This window comes from Megalobrama amblycephala, linkage group LG3 (assembly GCF_018812025.1).
Source record: "Megalobrama amblycephala isolate DHTTF-2021 linkage group LG3, ASM1881202v1, whole genome shotgun sequence".
Lineage (NCBI taxonomy): Eukaryota > Metazoa > Chordata > Actinopteri > Cypriniformes > Xenocyprididae > Megalobrama > Megalobrama amblycephala.
Genome location: NC_063046.1, coordinates 42422870 through 42446626, shown reverse-complemented (window position 1 = coordinate 42446626; position 23757 = coordinate 42422870). Strand labels below are relative to the sequence as shown.

The 23757-nt window shown below is 35.2% G+C and overlaps 1 protein-coding gene and 1 long non-coding RNA gene across 3 annotated transcripts in view; one reads left to right on the top strand and one right to left on the bottom strand.

Moving 5' to 3' along the window:
* rin1b (Ras and Rab interactor 1b) overlaps nucleotides 1–9008 on the bottom strand; it is a 35519-nt gene extending 26511 nt beyond the window's left edge. The window contains exons 1-2 of one of the 2 annotated variants that reach the window (XM_048185517.1): nucleotides 8466–9008; nucleotides 6070–6250 (exon numbers count right to left, since the gene is read on the bottom strand). In XM_048185517.1, the coding sequence (XP_048041474.1) occupies nucleotides 6070–6099 (30 nt within the window). In that variant the 5' untranslated portion in view covers nucleotides 6100–6250; nucleotides 8466–9008. The remainder of the gene's footprint in view (nucleotides 1–6069; nucleotides 6251–8465) is intronic. The other variant, XM_048185518.1, reaches the window with a different exon arrangement.
* Nucleotides 9009–9183: 175 nt separating this feature from the next.
* LOC125265370 lies at nucleotides 9184–22305 on the top strand. Its single transcript, XR_007184251.1, has 3 exons — nucleotides 9184–9383; nucleotides 20573–20664; nucleotides 21264–22305. It is a non-coding gene; the product is annotated as an uncharacterized LOC125265370 (long non-coding RNA).
* The last annotated feature ends 1452 nt before the right edge of the window (nucleotides 22306–23757 follow it).

The following is a 23757-nucleotide window of genomic DNA, read 5'->3' as shown; positions in this document are numbered from 1 at the left end:
TAGCACAAAAAGTATTCTCATCACTTCATAAAATTATGGTTGAATGACTGTAGTCACATGGACTATTTTAATGATGTCTTTACTACCTTTTTTAAGCCTTGAAAGTGGTAGTTGTGACTCACAACAAAGTACAATAACACTTTGGGAGATATTTATGATGATATGGGTCTAAAATCATTTCAGAACATTAAAGGCGAATATAATTTACAAGGTACCTCTTTTTTTTGTATTTCCGTATTAGATTGGCCCTTCGGGAATATGGAGTGCCTTGGGACTCTAATTTACCTATTCACTAGGGCTGGGCGATATATCGCATGCAATTGTCACGCGCATTTCGTCAGTAAAGCCGATTCCCTGATTACCGCTAAATCGGCATCACCTGCTTTCAAATGGAGCGGCATTTAATAGACAGAGCCGTAGTTCACTGATAAGCTATGCAATATCGCCGTTCATTTTCGCAGATGAATCGCCTTCGATAATGAACGCGATATTGCGATATATCGCCCAGCCCTACTATTCACCCTTTGTGCAAACTAATCCTTCCTTCCCTCTTCTGTTTCAGTTATTTATCTGTCTCTTCTTGAGCATTCATACAAACCCTTATCTATTACAACGGTTTGGGCCAAGGATCTTAATGAGGATGTGCATTTATTTTTGGATAAGGTATAGGGGATGTTTAATCTGTCTTCAAAGAACCCCAATCATCAAATGATATACTGGAAATTGCTACATAGGGTTTACTTGACTCCTATGAAACCTTTCTACATGAATCTATCCTCCTCTCCTAAGTGTAATCTCTGTTTTCAAAGATCTCTAGGCACATACTTGCATTTCTTTTGGGATTGCCCCTCTCTCTCACCTTTTTGGACCCAGCTCTCACAGGACTTATCATATCTGTTGGGCACTGATATATGTTTGACTCCATGCCTCTTTTTTCTGAATGATTTTGGGGACCTTATATCCACTCAACAAAGATGTTTACTGTTAGTCGCTCTCACAGCGGCGAAAAAAATGTTAGTCAACCATTGGAATCCTCCTCACACAATGAACAGGCAAACGTGGACAGTGTCTTTGTTGGACATTATTTCAATGGAACTCTCAACTTCTCGTATGCATGGATCTAATGTTAAGACTGTGAATTTATGGCACGCTGCTTTTGATATTGTCTCAACTTTCTTAACATCATTGTAAACCTGTTTTTTTTTTTTTATTAATTATTATTATTATTTTTTTTAATCAATTAATTTTGTCTTCCTTCGACGTTTGTATTATATTTGTTCTTTTCTCGAAGTCTACCAGGGGTGGGATGGTTTGGGGTGGGTTCCAGATTTGTATAACTGTATTCTTGAATTTCTTTACTTTAAAAAAAAAACTATATAAAAAGTTGTTAAAGGAATAGTTCACCCAAAAATGAAAATTGGATGTTTATCTGCTTACCCCCAGCGCATCCAAGATGTAGGTGACTTTGTTTCTCCAGTAGAACACAAATGATGATTTTTAACTGCAACGGTTGACGTCTGTCAGTCAAATAATGCGAGTGAATGGGAACTCCATCTATAAGAGTCAATAAAACTTGCTTAGACAAATCCAAATTAAACCCTGCGGCTCGAGACTTCCATTGTCAGAGCGTGATCAGACCTCACTAAGTGAGTGCTGAATGCAGTTGGACATAGTGGTGTTTTAGATGTAAAAAATAATATAAATACTGTTCGGTTTCTCGCACAAACCGATCGTTTCGTGTCTTAGGACATCAATGTGTCGTCACGAGCCGCAGGGTTTAATTTGGATTTGTCTAAGCAAGTTTTATTGGCTCTTATAGATGGAGTTCCCGTTCACTCGCATTATTTGACTGACAGACGTCAACGGTTGCAGTTAAAAATCATCATTTGTGTTCTACTGAAGAAACAAAGCAGATAAACATCTAATTTTCATTTTTGGGTGAACTATCCCTTAACAAAAAAAGAAAGTGGTAGTTGTGTAGCTGTCTATGGAGGGACAGAAAGCTCTCTGATTTCATCAAAAAATATCTTAATTTGTGTTCTGAAGGGCTTACGGGTGTGGAACGACATGAGGGTGAGTAATTAATGACAGATATTTCATTTTTGGGTGAACTAACCCTTTAATGGCCACTGGAGTCACTAATAACAAGGGTTTCTGAATTCTACATACAGCCCCTTTAAGATTTAGACTGTTTAGACTGTTTTCTATGTGAATATATTGTAAAATGTAATTTATTCCTGTGATCAAAGCTGAATTTTCAGCATTATTACGCCAGTCTTCAGTGTCACATGATCCTTCAGAAATCATTCTAATATGCTGATTTGCTGCTCAAGAAACCTTTCTGATTATTATCAATGTTGAAAACAGTTGAGCTGCTTATTTATTTATTTTTTTGGAGAAACCAATACACAGCATTTACTTGAAATAAAAATCTTGTCATCATATTATAAATGTCTTTACTGTCAATTTTGACCAATTTAATGTATCATTGCTGAATAAAAGTATTGCAAAAAATCATACTGAACAGCAATTTATTTACATTTATTAATGTTTAAAGAAAAAAAAATGCATACAGGTTTTGAACAATATGATGACAGTATATTGATTTTTGAGTGAACTGTACCTTTAAAGAATTTTGACTTTAAATGAGGTTAGATAATTACAGCAGAGGGGAACATTCGGAGAAGAGCCCAGATTGATTTTTTTGCAATGCAATTACATTTAATACATTCCTAATACGAAGTATCCAAATACTTTTAGAGGCCACAGTGAAAACATAACTATTGAGCCATGGAGCAGGTGGTCACTGCGTAAATGAAGAAGTGAACTTCAATGACATGAGGACAGTCTGTCAGACAACTGCTGAGCTTCTGCAAGACAGCTCTCAACATTGCCAGTAACAAGCACAAAGATGGAGAGAAAGAGCGGATGAGAGACACATAGAGATGGTGTCATGAAGCCGAAGTGTTGGAGACTAAACACAAGTCGGAGCAAAAGCCTGCTGAGAAACATCTCCAGGGACAGAAATGAGAGAGAAAAAGAGAGAGAGAGAAAGAAAGAGAGAATGGAGGAAGTGAGGAAAGACAGGAAGCCTTGCAGAGGAGGAGAGCTCTGCAACTTCAGCTGTAAAATGAGCAGCAGCAGCTGTCAGAATAATGGAGCTCAGATGGAGAAAGTTCAGGATGAGATCCGGTTGGTTATGATGGTGGCAGGGAAGAATTTGAGAAGGAATTGTGGCCATGTTGAACATACTAGGGCACACTGAATCACTCCAGAACATGAACTTAGGTTTTGCATTATATAAGTCTATAATATATAATAATATTAAATAAATAAAAATAGAATTTTACACACACACATATATAAGCATATAAATTATATACAGTATATATATATATATATATATATATATATATATATATATATATATATATATATATATATATATATTCTTCATTTTAGCACTTTTAGACTTAAATTTAAGACTTATAGACTTGTATTAAAAGTTATTTTAATATATTAATATAAGGAAATAGTTCATTAATTTAATCAGTTAGGTTCCACTTCAAATAAATTTTCATTTGAAATGTTAATTAAATTAATTTCATCAGCTTGGTTAAATTCAACAAAATTTAAAGGGTTAGTCCCCCTCCCCCCCAAAAAATAAATAAAAATATTATCATCATATACCTGTTTGTTTGACTTTTTTGAAAAATGTTCCAGCATTTTTTGAGCTTACAATAAAAGTCAATAGGACTCAAAGTTGTTTGTGTGAACTGTATCTTTAATATAATTCATCTCACCTCAACAAAACTCAATCTAGTTTAAATTAAACCCAAACTCATTTCAATTCGATTCAGTTAAAGAGTACTATTAACCGTTAAAATCTCTCAATGATCGCATGTCATTTGACTGAAATGTGTCTGAATATGATTTTCATTATTAGCGCACTGATGCTGTCATACTCTATTTAAGCCGCTGATGAATGATGACACACCGCAGCCGTGGCGGATTGTGCTTGTGTCTAAAACAGGCCTAAAGTGACGGATAAGATGAGGTGGGATGTGTGAAATCAGGGGTCCTAATGCCAGCTGCCCACTGAGGAGCCGGAATATAAAGCTGCCCTTTATTAAAACAGGATGACGGAAGTGACAGTTTTTAGTCAGACACACGCAAACAAACATGACACAGAGATGAAGGACTATGAAAATGTCTATTATGAGGGCCAAGTCATTTGAGTATATTGAGTATCGCACGTTTTCTCCAGAGGAAAAAAAAACAAAACAAAACAGTAATATCACACGTGTTTCCTCAAGAGCTTCAGAAGAAATCTCAACCATATCAAGACCAATCAAAAGTCAGAGATCCCAATATGAACTAAAACATGAACTTAAATGTGAATACATCATCAATCTTTCTTCCAAAACGTGTTTTTATCTTATATTTTTGTTATATATGTTATATATATTGTTATATATTTGTTATATTTATATATTTGTTTATTTACTTGTATATTTGTTATTTAGATTTAATTTACTTGTATATTTGTTTATATTTTAAACTACATATGTCAACTGTGCATGTCTTGTCATATCTGTAAACAGAGAAAAGTTGCTTTGGCTACTTTGACACGTATATGGTGTGGGAGTGGGTTATTTGTCACAACGAGAAAGAAAGGTGGACAAAATCTCCAACCTCCAGTGAATCACCTGTTAAAAAAAAAAAAAAAAAAAAACAGAATGGAAGAGCGCTGTGCTGGAATTTATTTTTCAATGAAGTACTGTGTCTATTAATAGTTAAAGCTACAGTAACGTCTTCAGCTAGTCAGCTTGAGATTGTAAACTGGTTACATGTCTATGTCTGTATATGTCAAAATATTGTAAATATATATATATATATATATATATATATATATATATATATATATATATGTCATCTGACATTTCATACATGTGATTGATGACGAATATGATGCAGGGCAACAACTGGCCAGATGAGCCTATAGATAGAACAGAATGTAGTTAGATTGTCCCTAAAATTCAAGATATGAGGGGCAAAAAATTTGCCAACGAAAATATTAAGACAAAGCAGAATTGTTCGTCTCCGAGCAACATACATTTCATTGAACGAATCAAATGACTGAATGACTCAATGATTTAATCATTAAGACATTAACCGCCACCTACTGGCAGTTTTAGTTCCTTATAGTATAATTTCATTAAAAAATAATTTCATATTTCCAGATTAAAAAACAAACAAACATTAAAGGTATAGTTTATAGTTTCATTTACTCAACCTCATGGTCCAAAAGTTTATGTGTAATAATTTCATGATGAATCAAATAAAATATTTATTTCTGAAGCTACTTTTTTAAATGTTTATTTGATACTTTACACAATAATAATAATTTATTATTATTTATTATAATAATTTCAAATCTTTTGGGTGTAATTTCTTAGCCAAATTTGATGTGCAATTAATTAATTGCCACATCATGTAATTAATTAGATAAAAAAATTTAATCCTTTGACAACCCTAATATATATATATATATATATATATTAGGGTTGTCAAAAATATAATTATATATATAAACATACAGTGCTGGGTAGATTACTGATTCCGAATTGCGTGACAAAAACTGTAGGTAGTAACATAATCCATTACATTACACATTTAGGTAATATAATCTGACTACTTTTTGATTACTTTTGATCTAACCTATGTATGTGATAAAAAAACATTACAAATATTTATTATTACATTTTATATATTTATGTTCAAGTTTTGGCAAGTAAAAAAAAGTATAAGTCACTGTTTATTTTACAGTGGAAAAACAACTAAACAATGTTTCTAAAAAAATGGCACACCTCACCTTTTTGACAGTGTTGATTACTTAGTTAATGCCATTTCAAATGCCATGAAAATACTCCCTAAAATGCCTTTGGTAGACTTCTTTCTCTCCACAACAATCAAAATTGAAATAATGCGTCACTACAGTAAAGCTGAGAAGCCCACAGTAATGGAAAGTTCTGCTCTGCGAGCAAGTGAATGACTAATATAACTTACCATGGATGGCTGGTGAAGAGCTCTCCACATGCAGTAACACAGCAGGGCAGTTTGAAATTGTCCTAAAGCAGGGGAGCTGCTGACTGTGAGCGCACACACAGACTGTGGGGTGATTCGGCCACAGGTACGCCTGGTATGTCTAAACACACGACTCTCATCAAGGGGAAGTTCAGGAGCATTTCTGAAACCATACGAAAGCTCTGTGCAAGCAACAGGCCAAAACTTCAGTCGGTACTTGCTCCCAAAAGAAGAAGCAATTCTGAACTGCTGATACGAGTCGTCAGTAATTCCAGTCTCACTTCCTGCTCAATTCTATGTAGGTTTGTAACAAATTTGCATTATTCATTGGCTGCTTGTGAACAATGTTTGACCCGCCTTCAAACACTGTATTTGTAGTTGAGACTGGAAGAGTTTGGTTTGTGTTGTCGACATGTTAAGAAGATGGTCTTTTCTGTGCTGCGAAAGCAAGTCCATATTGATGCACTTCTAAAATATTAGAGTAGTACTGTAAAACAACATATTTGTTACTGTTAGTATCACTGTGTATCAAGAGCTAAAGGAAGATCTGGAGTTGAAAACCAGATATGGTAACGGGCGTTTTGGTTTCCAACACGCGCTGTAAGCGGTCGACCAATCAACAGACTGGGCCATCTGACCAATCAGAGCAGAAAGGCGGGGTTTAGAGAGACCGAATCCTTTATCGAACCATTTCAGACATTGAGAAAAGAGCTGATGCTGCAATGTATATTATGAGAAAATTAAAGCATTTTTTTCTTGAAAGAATGCATGTAATCTTACTGTAGAAGACTTCAAAACAAAATTAGTAACCTTTAAAATAGCATAATGGGGCACTTTAAATTACATGCATGCTCTAGCAATCAAACTTAAGATCACTGGCATTGCAAGTGCCATTCTGTGCTGTTTGTTATGTGACAACAAAATTGCATTCAACAAGAAAAAAAAGAGAAAGAAAGTCCTGCAGTCAAGGTTTGCACACTTTTTCCAAAAACATAATAATAATAATGGTGAGGGCGTTACGCATGTAGGCTATATCGGTGACAAACAGATATATATAGTGTTCACAATGAATGATTATGACATGACAGCACTAATGACATCATTCTAATAGACTGGTTATAATGGCACTGGAAAAACAAGATGAGTTTCATCCATCAGTCAAAGTGCTGCGAACAAAGCCACTGCAAGTGTGAACAGAATGCTTGCATGTGTGTATATGTGTGTGTATATATGTGTGTGTGTGTGTGTGTGTTCTCCCAGGAGGCTCACCACCACACTTTTCACACTGCCACCCCCGCAGCCAAAGATGCTCAGAGCTGTGGTGGTTTTTCTGTCTAACTACCACCAGGCAAACCTTTACTGTACATACTAAAAAAGGAAAATTTCTAAACCAAAAGAATAAATATGCACATTTATAAAAGACAATATATAATACACAATATATAGACATTTTAGAGTGCAACTGAAGTACAAAAGAGATCAACTGCTCTCCTCCAAACTATTCATTTAACAAAAATCTGAATCAGTTCAGAGATCAAAAAGCAAGTGGACGGAGAAACAACACTGACTGTATAAAATCAGTTCACGTGACGGGACAATAATTATCGATTATTAATTAACTATTACATAGTTTCAGTATGCATCAAATAACTTTACATTCTAGACATCATGACTTCAGATTGAATATATCTTATAGTTTTAAAAGCTGATCTCTTACAAAAAAGTACCACAATAAAGCAATGGCATCAGTTAGTAATACCATGGAACTGAATGGATACCATATTTCTATACCATGGTCCCTATAAGTTCCTTCAAAGAATAACCATGGTACACATCCCAAAAAAAAAAAAAAAAAAAAAAAAAAGTGTTGTAATACTTTTAAGTAGCCTACTTTTGCTTCTCTATCCATTTATTCTTAAAAAAAAAAATACAGTGGCAGTATCATGAGACACTGATGGTATCAGATAGTAATAATGTGGTATATTGACATATACTGTACCATGGTACTGATTGAACATATTTATATACAGTACCATAGTGATTCAAAGAATATCATGGTACTACCATGGTACACATCCGAACAAAAAGCATGTTAATGCTCAAGTACTTTTCGTAAGTCGTTTTTCTATCTATCTATCTATCTATCTGAAAGTACTGTGGTGCTGTATCATGTGGTAAAACCATGGTACTGAATGATGACCAATATGGTACTCCTAAGAATACTAAATATAAGACTAGATAGACACTTAAAATAATAACACGAAACATAGTAGGCTATATTTAAAGTTATTAGCATGGTACATGTCCAAAACATGGCAATACCATGATATTTTTCAATTAGTGACAAGAAAACACTCTAGATGAAAGAGAAACTTTACCTTCTCCGTTAATAGTTCTTCACCTTTGCGTCCATTATCAGGTTGGTGATTTCAGGCGCGCGAGCTGTCCACGCGCTTTCGGTTGAACATCATTTGATCCGTCGAGCAGCACCGGAGCTTGTGATGATGTGTTTGATCGGATGAGACGATCCTTGTTCATGTGATATGATGAGTTTGATATCATTAGATGATCCTTCGTGTTCATCACATTCTGATTCACGCGCACTGGAGCTCCTCGCGCAACTTTCCCCACGCGACACAAACTCTTCTGTCACTACGTGCGCAGATACAGAATGAAAATAGTATCTTAGCCAGGTCAAGTCAAAATAAAGTAATAATATAAAAATATTTTTTACAAAATAATAATAATAATAATAATAATAATAATAATAATAATAATAATAATAGAACAAAAATAATTTATCTCATCAAGTGCTTTGCCATGATCATTCTTTGCCGCGGATATCAAACAGTAGGCTAAAATAACATTAATTGAGAATTATATATAAAAAGACAGGAACACGTGAATATGCAAACACTGAAACGTTACTTAGCTCATAAATGAGACAGAAATCACGGGTGGAAGTGAAGACGCAGCCCACATGAGGCGCGCGCTGGAACAGCTCTTGCGTTTCACTTTATATCCGCTGGATGTCGCTAGAGGAGAGAGAGAGAGAAAGGCAAAGAAAGCGCGCGAAAGAGAGCGAGATGATTTCATTTCATTAGATGAAAGACAGGTCAGATGACAGGCAGACTGACTAATTAAGATAACCAGAACATATTTTAACATTATTTACCAATATAAAATGCTTAAAAGAGATTAATATAATTCCCAAACCCCATTCGGTCCATCGCAGACACACTCTCATCAAATCCTTTGGACACTTTCACGTCTCTCGTTCCAGATGTAACGTTAAGGTAGGCCTAATTACAATTTCTGTAGTCTAGTGGTTCTTGAATTAGAGGGTAATGTATAGTTTTACAGTTTTAATTTAGATATTATTCGTCTCATTTACCAACTTAAATACAAAAGCAAAGTTGTTCTAATCTCGCGGGCAGTTAAAGGGATGGTTCAAATTGTAATCACACAAATTTACTACTTTTGGCTCTTCTGTGTTCAGGGTTTTTTTTAAACTTTTAGATGCCCCAATAATGACCATCCTTGTGTGAGGGAGTCTATCCTAAAACTTAAAAAGCAGCTATATATCAGTTGTATATTTTCATTTATAAATGTCCAATTTCTATGGTTTAAAATAAGTATAACCAATGTGTAAAATGTTATTTGGAAGATGTTTTATATTCTATCAAGTTACACTGTTTTTTCAACTCTGTATACTCTGTATAACTCTTTTCAACTCTTCACTGTAATACTATACTGTTGTGTGTGTATATATATATATATATATATGAGTGATTCTCTGAGATGGGTGCCTTTTGGGTCATACCTTTTTTTTAATATATACCTTAAATAGTTATATTTCTGATCATTTCATGTGATAGTGGATTAGTACAACCTTTAAGAAAAAACATTTTCCCACCTCAGGCATGAAATTCTAATTGATATTGAGTGTTTTTTCTTACTGAAAGTTGTTTTGGAGTTCAACCCCGTCACAGACCACTTGGACCCTGTTTAAATATGATTTAAAAAGATTTTCAAGTAAATTCTTGTAGAAGCTTTTCAATGAGATGTCCCTTGTTTGATATCATTTATTGCATGTAGAATTTTATTTTTAAATACTCACCATTTGAATACCAAATCAGGTCATGAAAACTGTATCTAACATTGGTCTTCATATCTTATCACAAAATATTCATTAACATTAGGATTTAATCAGGCTTTCATATTTTTTCAGACTGTCCTGTAAGTTCTGCACACAGCAAAACAAACATTGACCTAATTTGTCTTCTTATCACAAAAATATTAATAAAAACTATCAAATAACAGGGTTGAACTCAGCATAACGGGGTTGAAAATGATAACAGGGTTGAAGTGATGATCATTATTTCAATATAGTATGGATTTCTTACCTATAAAATTAATGATATCACATTCAATAACATTTTATTTTATTAAAGTTGGCAAAAACAAACAAACATTTTAGTAAGTATTTAACATTAAATCTAAAGCATTAAGCATTAATTAATCACAAACATCAATCGATCTTTCCATTTGGTCCAAAAAAATCCCTTATAAAAACAACATAGACTATGGAAAACTACCTTGCTGGGATCTCATTTTGATTAAAACTTGTTTTTAGTGCTTAATATGAACTTTGAAAACAGGACTGTAACATGTCCATTAATTCATTCTTTATTCAGAAAGAAATCCCTCCACATCTTTCGCTTATGTCGTTTAGCTCTGTCACCCAGATTGCTTATTTTTTTTCTTTTTCCCTGCCTCTGTGTCCCTTTTCCACCTTTCACGCTCACTCCTGAGATAATTTTCCCTTCTCTCTGGGTCTGCATCCCTTCTTGCTCTGTACTGTCTTTGCCTCTCTGCTGCTGTTTTTGCCATTGGGATGTCTGAAAATATTGAACATAAAATACCATAATCAATTATTTCTGACAGTTCACATCACAGTACAACAAGTCTACAATTGAGTAATCTACTAAGAAGTGTCAAACATTCAACCCTGTCACAACGATTCAACCCTGTTATAATAAAAAATGTGACGGGGTTGAATGTGACGGGGTTGAAGTTTTTGGCAAACAGTAGCTCTAACTCCATACTTAGCTAAGACAGTAGCACCACATGGCATTTAGGACATCATAAAATTGTAATGTTTTGCAAAACTATTATTTAATTCATCTTAAACCGTTGTTTACTATAATTTAGTCATACAACAGAGTTGAAATGTTGAGCCTGACAATCTAAATCTGACAGTGAAAAACATGAAATATAGGTAAGAAAAGATACTGACACTTGCCTTTCTTTGCAGCATGTTCTTCAAGAGACTTGTGTGATGTCACTTCTGGATGTGATGCCACAGGGATTGATCCATTATTTTTATAGGGGGGTAAATAGTATGGCGTGACAGGGTTGAAAACAAACTGGAGGACGTGTATAAATATTGCAATTTCATATATAATTAATGCATTTTTATATATATATTTATATTTTAGTTAAATTAGACCAACATATGATTATATTAGCAGCAACATTTTGGTATTAATTGCACTTTTTATTTGTTTGATATTCAATGAAAATGTAATGATGGTTAGTGAGGACATGCAAACATGCTTGTTGTCTACTACTTAGGCAACCCATTATCTTTAAATTAAAATTTTAAAAAAGCAATTGTGTTGCATTATAATACAAAGGCACCTGGTTCTATTAATTGACAGCGATAAAAAGCATTTTGTGATTTCCTTCAATTGAAAATCTTTGAAGTAAGTTTGGGGGACTTGAAGGGCACCCAATTCAGAGAATCACACATATATACACATACATACATACATATATACATACATATACATACATATATACATACACATACATACAAACCCGATTCCAAAAAAGTTGGGACACTGTACAAATTGTGAATAAAAAAGCAATGCAATAATTTACAAATCTCACAAACCTATATTTTATTCACAATAGAATACAGATAACATATCAAATGTTGAAAGTGAGACATTTTGAAATGTCATGCCAAATATTGGCTCATTTTGGATTTCATGAGAGCTACACATTCCAAAAAAGTTGGGACAGGTAGCTATAAGAGGCTGGAAAAGTTAAATGTACATATAAGGAACAGCTGGAGGACCAATTTGCAACTTATTAGGTCAATTGGCAACATGATTGGGTATAAAAAGAGCCTCTCAGAGTGGCAGTGTCTCTCAGAAGTCAAGATGGAAATAGGATCACCAATTCCCCCAATGCTGTGGCGAAAAATAGTGGAGCAATATCAGAAAGGAGTTTCACAGAGAAAAATTTTAAAGATTTTGAATTTATCATCATCTACAGTGCATAATATCATCCAAAGATTCAGAGAATCTGGAACAATCTCTGTGCGTAAGGGTACAGAGATTGGGCCCTTAGACGGCACTGCATCACAAACAGGAATGCTACTGTAATGGAAATCACAACATGGGCTCAGGAATACTTCCAGAACACAATCCACTGTGCCATTCGCCGTTGCCGTTTAAAACTCTATAGGTCAAAAAAGAAGCCATATCTAAACACAATCCAGAAGCGCAGGTGTTTTCTCTGGGCCAAGGCTCATTTAAAATGGACTGTGGCAAAGTGGAAGCTGTTCTGTGGTCAGACTAATCAAAATCTGAAGTTCTTTTTGGAAAACTGGGACACCATGTCATCCGGACTAAAGAGGACAAGGACAACCCAAGTTGTTATCAGCGCTCAGTTCAGAAGCCTGCATCTCTGATGGTATGGGGTTGCATGAGTGCGTGTGGCATGGGCAGCTTACACATCTGGAAAAGCACCATCAATGCTGAAAGGTATATCCAAGTTCTAGAACAACATATGCTCCCATCCAGACGTCGCCTCTTTCAGGGAAGACCTTGCATTTTCCAACATGACAATGCCAGACCACATACTGCATCAATTACAACATCATGGCTGCGTAGAAGAAGGATCCAGGTACTGAAATGGCCAGCCTGCAGTCCAGATCTTTCACCCATAGAAAACATTTGGTGCATCATAAAGAGGAAGATGCGACAAAGACCTGAGACAGTTGAGCAACTAGAAGCCTGTATTAGACAAGAATGGGACAACATTCCTATTCCTAAACTTGAGCAACTTGTCTCCTCAGTCCCCAGACATTTGCAGACTGTTATAAAAAGAAGAGGGGATGCCACACAGTGGTAAACATGGCCTTGACCTAGGGCTGGATGATATGGCCAAAATTTATATCACGATATAATTCTTAATTTCGGTCGATACGATATAATTCCGATATCGATATGAACTATATAATAGCCTCAGAAAAACTGCCAAGAACGGCCACAACGTCTGAAAAATGAATTTGCCAAATCTATGAAATCTCTTCCTATAAAACTATATAATATTTTAGAAATAAAAACAGTACAAATAAATTTATGTTCAGCTTTTATTTGTATTTAGCCTTCATACAAACATAAAAAATAAACATAAGACTCACTCACTTTTGTAATATTAATATCTTTAACATTAAACTATAACGTAGGCTGATTTTATTATCCTTAATATAGATTAAAACAAAAGTGCTTCAGCCAAGATAAAGATTGTGAACAGTAAAAACAGAAAAAAAACAGTGAGAAACAACAAAAACACATTGCTGGGGCAGGGACATTGTTGAGTGTTGATGACACTAGGGGTGCAATGGTTCAAATTGCTCATGGTTCGGTTCGTATCACGGTTTTGGTACAGTTCGTACCCAACCGTACCCAAACCGTGATCCTAAAAATAAGACTACTGTCAAATAAAAATAAAGAAAATAAGAACAAACGATCAAACTACAAGCAAATAAGTACATCACAAATAAGTACAATAAAGCAAATATTCAAATAAAATAAACAGTGCTTTTCAGGTTTTCAGGTATCTAACAGTAGTTTTCAGGTACAGAAAATGGATAAAGTAATCAAATATAAAATGACACTGCATATTATCTTTACTGTATAAAATAAATAAAGATGAATCATTATTGAAGTTACAAAAACTATTCAGTCAAGAGCAGTGAGTGATTTCTTTGTTATTTGTTGTTTGATTTAACATTAAAAACAGGCAGCAGGAATAGTTTTTTTTCCCTTTAAGACATGCACGATCCAGTAGCTACATATACTGTTACACATGCGCTGTCTTTCTCGACTGTTATACGTTCACTTAAGACATAACCGACTATGTTTGCTAGGATACTCGCCAAGACGGGCATGTTGACTTAATTTTTGTATGAATTTGCCCGCTGAAGCGCAAGACTTAAAAGAGAACTCAGTATTTGCGCGCTGACTGAAATAAGCGTGTGCGCGCGTCGGATGAGCGCACACAAATCTTCTCACAGTGCGCGAGTTCTCTTTCGCGTCTTGTTCTTGAAGGTTTAAATCAGCAAAGCTTAAATGAGTTTAGTTTAAACAGATAGCATCGTGTGCTGTTCAGGTCTCACCTGCGCTCGCGCTATCAACACCCGGGTGATGACGGCGTAAATGACTGGACATTAGAGCAGACGGCACTAGCTGTTAACAGTTTACAAAGAGTGACTGTTTTGTCCACGCTTCTTGATTATCGTTTTTGTAACGTTTTGCGCATCCATCGACTGAAACATACATTATCTGAACTCTGTCTGTCTGTTTTCCATGTTGCTATTTTAAACAAACCATATTAACCGATAATGCTGAGCATGGGCGAGGCTAGCCCCTTTTTAGGGGTGCTTAAGCACCCCTAAAAAGGAGCTCAGCACCCCTAAAACTTGGAGTAAGAAATGTTATTCTAAATTTTTTGTTCGTCTTTTACAAGGTTAAATAATGTCCAAAACATACTCTGTAGTTTGTGGTTTAAAATGTATGTGTTAAGGATGAAAATGAAAACATCCCCCTTAGCAAATGATGTCACCCTCTTCTCCTCTTCTACTTCTCTGTACCTGCACCGCTCAGCACAACCGTTATCCAGCGCGAAACACGCAGAGTGAGAACCCGTTATGTAGTGTTGTGAATCAACTAAGTTGCTCCAAAGCTGTGTCTCACACTTCTTTCCTTTTACCTAGAGTTGTTCCGATTCCGAAACCATATCGGTGAGTAGCCTACTGGAGTCAGTATAAAAAAAAATATCCCCCCTGGGTGATGCTACTCCTCAAACCACCAACAGAGCATATAAAATACCAAAAATATAAATCTTTTTTTAAAACATCGCCAAGTAAAACGCTGCGTTTATATAGAACTGTCTCTTTACGACCACAACAAACGGGACACTTTTCAGACGCGCGTTCCGACCTCGCCTCAGTGCCAGGCGCAAGTTAAACGAGAGCGGAAAAGGTGCAGGTGACGACGAGGGAGCTTCAGTTGTTGAACAACAGTGAACTGCAGTCAGATGAGATGTTGTCAGGCTATGTCGGTAAAACTCAGAAAAATGAACACGACTGTCCAATCAGCCGTTATACTGTGCTCGTGGCGCGCACTCAAGAATTGCATGCGCAAATGCGCCGGCGCGTGCTGCATAATTACTTTATTATAGCTTAAATAAAGCTCAATAGAAACTGCGAGCAATGACCGTCGTTGTTCTGTTGTAAGTTAAGTCACGAAATTACCAAACATGCGATTAAAGCTGCCTCAAAACTGTGCAGGCATGTATTTGTTGACATGGTTTTAAAGCTATTGTTATCCAAATTGTTGGCCTTAAAACGTCTTAAAATGCACATATGTACACCAGGGAAATCTAAATTTTCTCGGGGGAGCATGCCCCCGAACCCCCCTAACATACTACATTTTCTGACCTCGGTAATTAAAACCCAGCTTATTCTATCTAATGAAATCTGAGGTAAACGTGCATTTCTCCAAATGTGCGCACTTTTGGACAAAAAGTTTTGTTGTATGCACTGTGATCAAAAATAAATGGGACCAAACACGATTGAATTTGTGTCTCGTTATTCAATTAATAACTAGGCTAAAAAAAAAAAGAAAAAAAAAATCTGGATTTTGGAGTTAGTTGAATCAATGTTAAAATGATAAAGTTATTTTTCAATAGACATATTTTTTGTTTTTGTGTGAAAAGAGGGTGGGTGGTGGCAGTGGGGCTCATTGGGTGCTCAGCACCCCTAAAGCTCTGACCCTAGAATCGCCCCTGATGCTGAGTGAGCACTGGCTGATGGCTGCGTGTCTCTGGTGTACGTCATCACGCCAATGGCCAATCGCGTTCTGCTCTTTCTAACGGCTGCGCCTCAAGTCAGTGAGAAATGTTGTAATGTATATATCGAAATACCGGAAATGTGTTTAAAAATCATATCACCGTTATTGGAAAAAATTATATCGCGATATATATTGATATTGAATTATTGTCCAGCCCTACCTTGACCCAACTTTTTTGAGATGTGTTGATGCCATGAAATTTAAAATCAACTTTTGTTCTGCGGTACATTTTTTCAGGAGCTTGTTAACCCAGATTCATCTCTATTGTTGAATGGAAAGTTTGGCGTTTCTATGGGAAAAAAAAAAGTCACATGGGACATGAGAGTGAGTAAATAAACACAATATTAATTTATGAGTACACTGTTGCTTTAAGGGGTTAGTTCACCCAAAAATGAAATTTCTGTCATTAATTACTCACTCTCATGTCGTTCCACACCTGTAAGACCTTCATTCATCTTCAGAACACAAATTAAGATATTTTTGATGAAATCTGAGAGGTATATGACTCATCCATAGACAGCAATCTAATCAACACTTTCAAGGTCCAGAAAGGTACTAAAGACATCGTTAAAATTGTCCACATGACTACAGTGGTTCAACCTTAATGTTATGAAGCGACGAGAATACTTTTTGTGTGCGCAAAATGAAAATAACGACTTTATTCAACAATCTCTTCTCTTCCCTGCCATTATCCTTACACCGCTGCCACAGTAAGCACAGTGAAGGCTTCCGTGTTTATGTCCAAATGCCGGCTCAGTATTGGCCAAAGCTGATCACGTGATCATGCGTGATGCTGACGCAGGAGCCAGCCAATGATGAGTCGGCGTTCTGATGTATAACTTGGAAGCGCTGGATGTAAACAACTTATAAGAATGACGTTGAATAAAGTCATTATTTTTGTTTTGTTTTTGCACACAAAAAGTTTTCTTGTTGCTTCATAACATTAAGGTTGAACCACTGCAGTCACGTCAACTGTTTTAACGATGTCTTCTCTAACGATTCATCTCTATTGTTGAATGGAAAGTTTGGTGTTTCAGTAGATAAAAGAAAGTCATATAGGACATGAGAGTGAGTAAAATGATGATAATTTTCATTTATGAGTACACTGTTGCTTTAAAGGTAATACATTTAATCCTCACATGCTTAGCAAACATACAGGCCTACAGTGCACAGACATACACATAATATTGGAAACAAATTATCCAACCATTAAATTTTTCTACATCTTCAGTGTCCATTCTCTCCTCCCCTTTTTCAAAGAACTCTGCTTCAGCAGCAAGAGGTTTAAAAAAAGCAACACGCCACAATCTCCACGCGCTCCAATGCCCTTATCCTCAGCCATAATTAGTGCCGAGAGCTGACTGCTGTGCCTCTGGCAATCTCCATGCCTGAATAAGGTGGATGTTTCCCCTGTGCCGCAGAGCAGAGGACCACACTGCAGTGACAGAAGGCAGAAAGAGATACATCCTCTCCAACAACAACCATGGGGCAGTTTATTAAGGCATATAAGGACAGGGTCAATCCAAAACAGGCTAAGCTCAGGGATAAAAATGTGTGATACTGTAGTCGACGGAGTTCATTTATAGTCTCCATGCAAACTCTGGAGACGTGTCCTCACGAAGCAATCATGCATGTGCCAGGAACAATATATGCTGCACTGTCACTTTGGTCTAAAACTATGTTATTGGGTCAGATCTGTATTTCAAACTTAATCAGTGCTTATTTGCATATTCAGCTTGTCACATCAATTAAGCTTGTCACTACACCAAATTGCTATAAATTGTACAAAATGGTAACACTTTACTTAAAGCCTTTATGTATAATGGCATTTTTAAAGTGTTTTTAATGCAGTAATTATGATTTGTAATGCACCTTATAATGCATTGTATGATCTCATTAATAATTGTAACCACAGTTATAATACATTATAATACTTATCTATTCATTGAACACAACTGTAGAAGTATAATGACAAACAACCAATTTCAGAATAAAAAAATATTATAATGCAGTTTTACTTTGGTTACAATTATTTATGAAAAGATATTATGCATTATAACGTACATTATGAATACTTTTATAATGCATTATATATTAGTTCACTTTCAAATGAAAATTACCCCAAGCTTTACTCACCCAATTCTTCATTCTGATGAACACAATCGGAGATATATTAATACATATCCTGATGTATCCAAGCTTTATAATGGCAGTGAGTGGGATCAAGGAGTATGAGCTGAAGATAGTGCTTCCATCTACATCCATCCATCATAAACGAGTACTCCACACGGCTCCGGGGGTAATAAAGGCCTTTTGAAGCGAAGCGATGCGTTTGTGTAAAAAAAATATCCATATTTAACAAATTATGAAGTAAAATATCTAGCTTCTGCAAGACCACCTTCCGTATTAAAGTTACAAAGAAAGTGTAAACTGGCATCATGTCAGTTAAGCTTTTTCCGTAAGTTGAATAGGGAAGCCGTAGGACGTAGTGTAAGCTTTTTGAACTGCGAGAGTTTTACACTTTCTTCGTAAGTTGAATATTATCTATTTGTAAATTGAATGAAGCTAGATATTTTACTTCCTCACTTGTTAAATATGGACATTTTTTTTTCACTCGAATGCATCAGGATATTTATTAATATATCTCCGATTATGTTCATCAGAAAGAAGAAAGTCATATACACCTAGCTTGAGGGCAAGAAAAGCTTGGGGTAATTTTCATTTGAAAGTGAACTAAACCTTTAAGAAAAGTGTTATAGTGTTTTATAATCATCAGTATCAACACATAAACTAATAACTCCAACATACAAACTACTATATGTATGTGAATAAAGTGGGATATACTTACAGTATATTTACATAAAGTGATTATATACTTATATAGCAAATCTCAACAGCTTGATTCTTTATATCATCGCAAAACGTAACTATATTATTGCACCGCTCTTTATATAAAGTTGGACATATAAGTCTATCCAACTTTATCCACATACATACTGAACAGTATACAGTATAAGCGATATACAGTACAGTCCAAAAGTTTGGAACCACTAAGATTTTTAATGTTTTTAAAAGAAGTTTCGTCTGCTCACCAAGGCTACATTTATTTAATTAAAAATACAGTAATAAACAGTAATATTGTGAAATATTATTACAATTTAAAATAACTGTTTTCTATTTAGATATATTTGACAAAGTAATTTATTCCTGTGATGGCAAAGCTGAATTTTCAGCATCGTTACTCCAGTCTTCAGTGTCACATGATCCTTCAGAAATCATTCTAATATGCTGATTTGCTGCTCAATAAACATTTATGATTATTTTCAATGTTGAAAACAGTTGTGTACTTTTTTTTTTCAGGATTCCTTGATGAATAGAAAGTTCAAAAGAACAGCATTTATCTGAAATACAAAGCTTCTGTAGCATTATACACTACAGTTCAAAAGTTTGGGGTCAGTAAGAATTTTTATTTTTATTTTTTTGAAAAGAAATTAAAGAAATTAATACTTTTATTCAGCAAGGATGCATTAAATCAATCAAAAGTGGCAGTAAAGACATTTATAATGTTACAAAAGATTAGATTTCAGATAAACACTGTTCTTTTGAACTTTCTATTCATCAAATAATCCTGAAAAAAAATATTGTACACAAATATTTTGTACAATTGTACACATTAAATGTTTCTTGAGCAGCAGATCAGCATATTAGAATGATTTCTGAAGGATCATGTGACACTGAAGACTGGAGTAATGATGCTGAAAATTCAGCTTTGCCATCACAGGAATAAATTACTTTGTGAAATATATTCAAATAGAAAACAGTTATTTTAAATTGTAATAATATTTGACAATATTACTGTTTTTTACTGTATTTTTAATTAAATAAATGTAGCCTTGGTGAGCAGACGAAACTTCTTTTAAAAACATTAAAAATCTTAGTGGTTCCAAACTTTTGGACTGTACTGTATACTATAGCAAATCTCAACTGCTTAATTGTTTATATTTTTGGAAAATGTCCAGCTTTAATCTACTTAATGCATCTATAATGCAAGAAGATATTAAGATATTATAAACATTAATGTGTTGTGTAAAACTGGTTAGCATTTTTACACTTCCAGTTCCTTCCAGTTGTGAAGTCGGTGTGTTTTTTGAAGAGGTCTTTGGTTAAATGCCTAAAACAAGGTCTGTGGTTAACACAAGCTTTTCAAGTTTTATTCTATGCCAAACATTAAATATATCAGTAATACCTGCTTGTGATTTTTTTTTTTTTTACAGCTTTTACTTCTCTTGTAATGGGCAGTTGCAAACAAGTGGCTAAATAAGAATACAGAAGTTGTCGGGGACATTAAACATCATCAGCCGAACAGGTAATCTCATCTACTCACTAGTCTACTTTCATAGCCTCATTGTGTTTCTAATCATGCTCTTGCAAACTATTATAACTCAAACTTCCCAACTAGATTTTAAATATAGATTGAAAAAATTGTGGTGACATTGAAGTCATGCAGCCGTGGTGTAGTTCGTTTATAGCCTAAGCTTAGCTTTTTGCTTCTGCCGATTATATTTCGGCTTAAAAATTCATAAAAGTTGTTCATTAGTTGATCTTAATTAACAAAACTTGTAGGAATCATAAAGTTTTGTTGGTCTCAGAGCAACAAAATAACCTAAAACCTGTAATAGCCTATAAAGCCTATTGTCTTTTTGTCGAGGGAACTAGGTTGATGCTAACTTCTGGGATAGCCTACAAAAAATGTCATCCCTGCATGTGTAGTTGCAGTTTTTTTCCTTACCATGGCAGTATAGTTTGACTAGGAGAGCTGCTGTAGGTCGTCATGGAGATTATCTCAGCATCCACATTATCTAAATTCCCTTGATTGTGCCCACATAACCATTCCATCTGTACATCACCCATCATACACTCATCCCACCAAAATATGTCTGAATAAACCGCTTGCCTCTCTTTCAGTCACATGCTCCAGATTTCCACATGGAAATCCCCCCGAGGGATCTACAAGAGCCGAAGCATCTGAATGATGCAGGCTGTTCGTGGCTTCATCAACACAGCAATGGCTACATGATTCAGTGTCTTGAGAGAAGCCTAGAGGAAGTGACACTTTGTCAGCACTGGCCTGACAGTGACCCTCGCAGCCTGCTGAATCAAAACCGTGAAGAGACTTCCAGCAGAACTTACAGCCTGTGTGATGGAGAAGTAAATGCAGTAAGTTAATTTCAACAAGCATTTACTGTTCAATCATAAACAACCCACACATTAAAAAAAAACTCACTTGTATGATGGCGGTTCTATGCAATTACAGAAAATAAGCACATTATCATCCTGATGCCAGAGAGAGACTGTAGAACTATAGACCATAGAACATAATTGATTAAATCCATTGATAATACTAACAGTATCATCAGATCAAGTGTTAGTTAGATTCAGCACACCCAGAGAATATATTCTATTGGTTATTATTATCATCATTATGTTGCTCTATTTAATAGTTCTTAACTGAATAATTTATCACACGTCATTCCAAACCCAAATGCTAGCATTTTTTTGTGTAACGCAAAAAGGATTTTTGAAGAATCTTAATCTCTTCTATTCAATAGTTCATTTAAACTCAAAAAACGCACAACGATAAGTCATAAAACTATCAGAACAATCCATATGATAGTAGTCCATATTTTATGACTGCTCATGAACTACTCATATGCTTTTACAAATGCTTTACCACTTACAATATGAACTACTCTGCTTTTACAGTGTCCTTTTTGGAGCTTGTCAGATTAACAAGGAAATTAGCTTTCAGTGATGACTTTTCTACCTTTGGATGTCATGGAAAAAATAACAGTGTACAGATTTGGAATGACATGAAATGAGTTCTTTTTTGTAAAACCTTAGGATATTTAAAAGAGACACAAATGAATCAATATTTGAGTTCATAAATAAACACACACACACAGTGCTTAACAAATTTATTATTCGCACATAATACATTTTTTTCTTTATTCACACAAAATCAAAATATATATTTATATTTATTCTTTATTCACACAAAATCAATATATATATATATATATATATATATATATAATCTTTATTTTGTATGGCCTCCTTTGGCCTTGATAACAGCCTGCATTTTTGCTGGCATTGTAATTATGTACTTTTCCACAGTCTCTTTTGTTATTGACTTCCAAATTGACTTCCGTTGTTTCCAACAACTTGCTTTTGATGAAACTGAGAAATATATGTCATTAATAGCCAATTTTGTTTAAATTAAGGATTGCAGAAATGAGTACACCCTAGATTTAATTCAACAAATGTATAATATTCTAGTACTTAGTATGCCCTCCATAATTTTGAATATACTGCTCTGACCCTTCTTGGCACAGAGTGTACAAGTTTTTGACAAATTGTCACATCTGTCCTGTTTGGATGATGAGCTCCTAAAATGCCCTCATCTTTAATGGGGAGTGTTGCTCAAATCATCTCTACAGAATCCCCCACAGGCGCTCAAGAGTGTCAAGACTGAGTGCAATACATGTCCACAGAAGGTTTTTCACCTTGGGAGAATGCATATTTTTTTTGTGATTATATATATATATATTTTTTTTTTTAAAAATAATAACAAAATACAAAACTAGAATAGCAGCAAAAATACTGATATGTCATGTGTAATGTCAGGTGTAAACCATTGCTGTAAAAAAATTTTTTTTAGCAGCAGTGAAGCCAGACATTAACAGTCTTCTCTGAACTAATATAAACTTATAAGAAGAATCATCATTTAACAGCATAAGACAGGGATCAAAGTCAAACTACAACTTATATATACTTATATATGCAACTTATTTATTTACACACACACACACATATATATATATATATATATATATATATATATATATATATATCTTAGCCAATCTGTACTCAAGCAAAAGTTTTCATTTGACCTCCGGTTAACTGCATTGCTGTCTGAAATATTAAGGAGGTTTCATTTGTGATCAAATCTATCTGACTTAATACACACTGTGTGTGTATGTGTGTCTGTGCACATGCAATCGTGTTAGTCAATGAGTGTGAAACTGTACGTGGAGGGAGAACAGCTGGGGAATAGCTGCCTGCAGCAGGGCCGCGTGTGAGAAACAGTGAGACGGTGCGAGACAAACAGGCAGGGAACGGGGGGTGTGAGTGGGTGCTGTTCAGCTCAGCCTGTATCTCCTTACCAGCTGCGGGCCACATTCTCCACATTCAGCTTTCACGCTGCCCTCTGATAACACAGGTCACATCTGAGGCACCTGTGGTGACCGAATGCTGAAAGAAACATGCATCAATATGAAATAATCCCCAAACATCAGATTCTCTATCCAGGGCTTCATGCCAATCCTCTTTCACATATATGTGTCAGCAAAAACACGCCGCAGTGTTACATAAGCAGCCCTCTGCCAGCTTCACGAACACA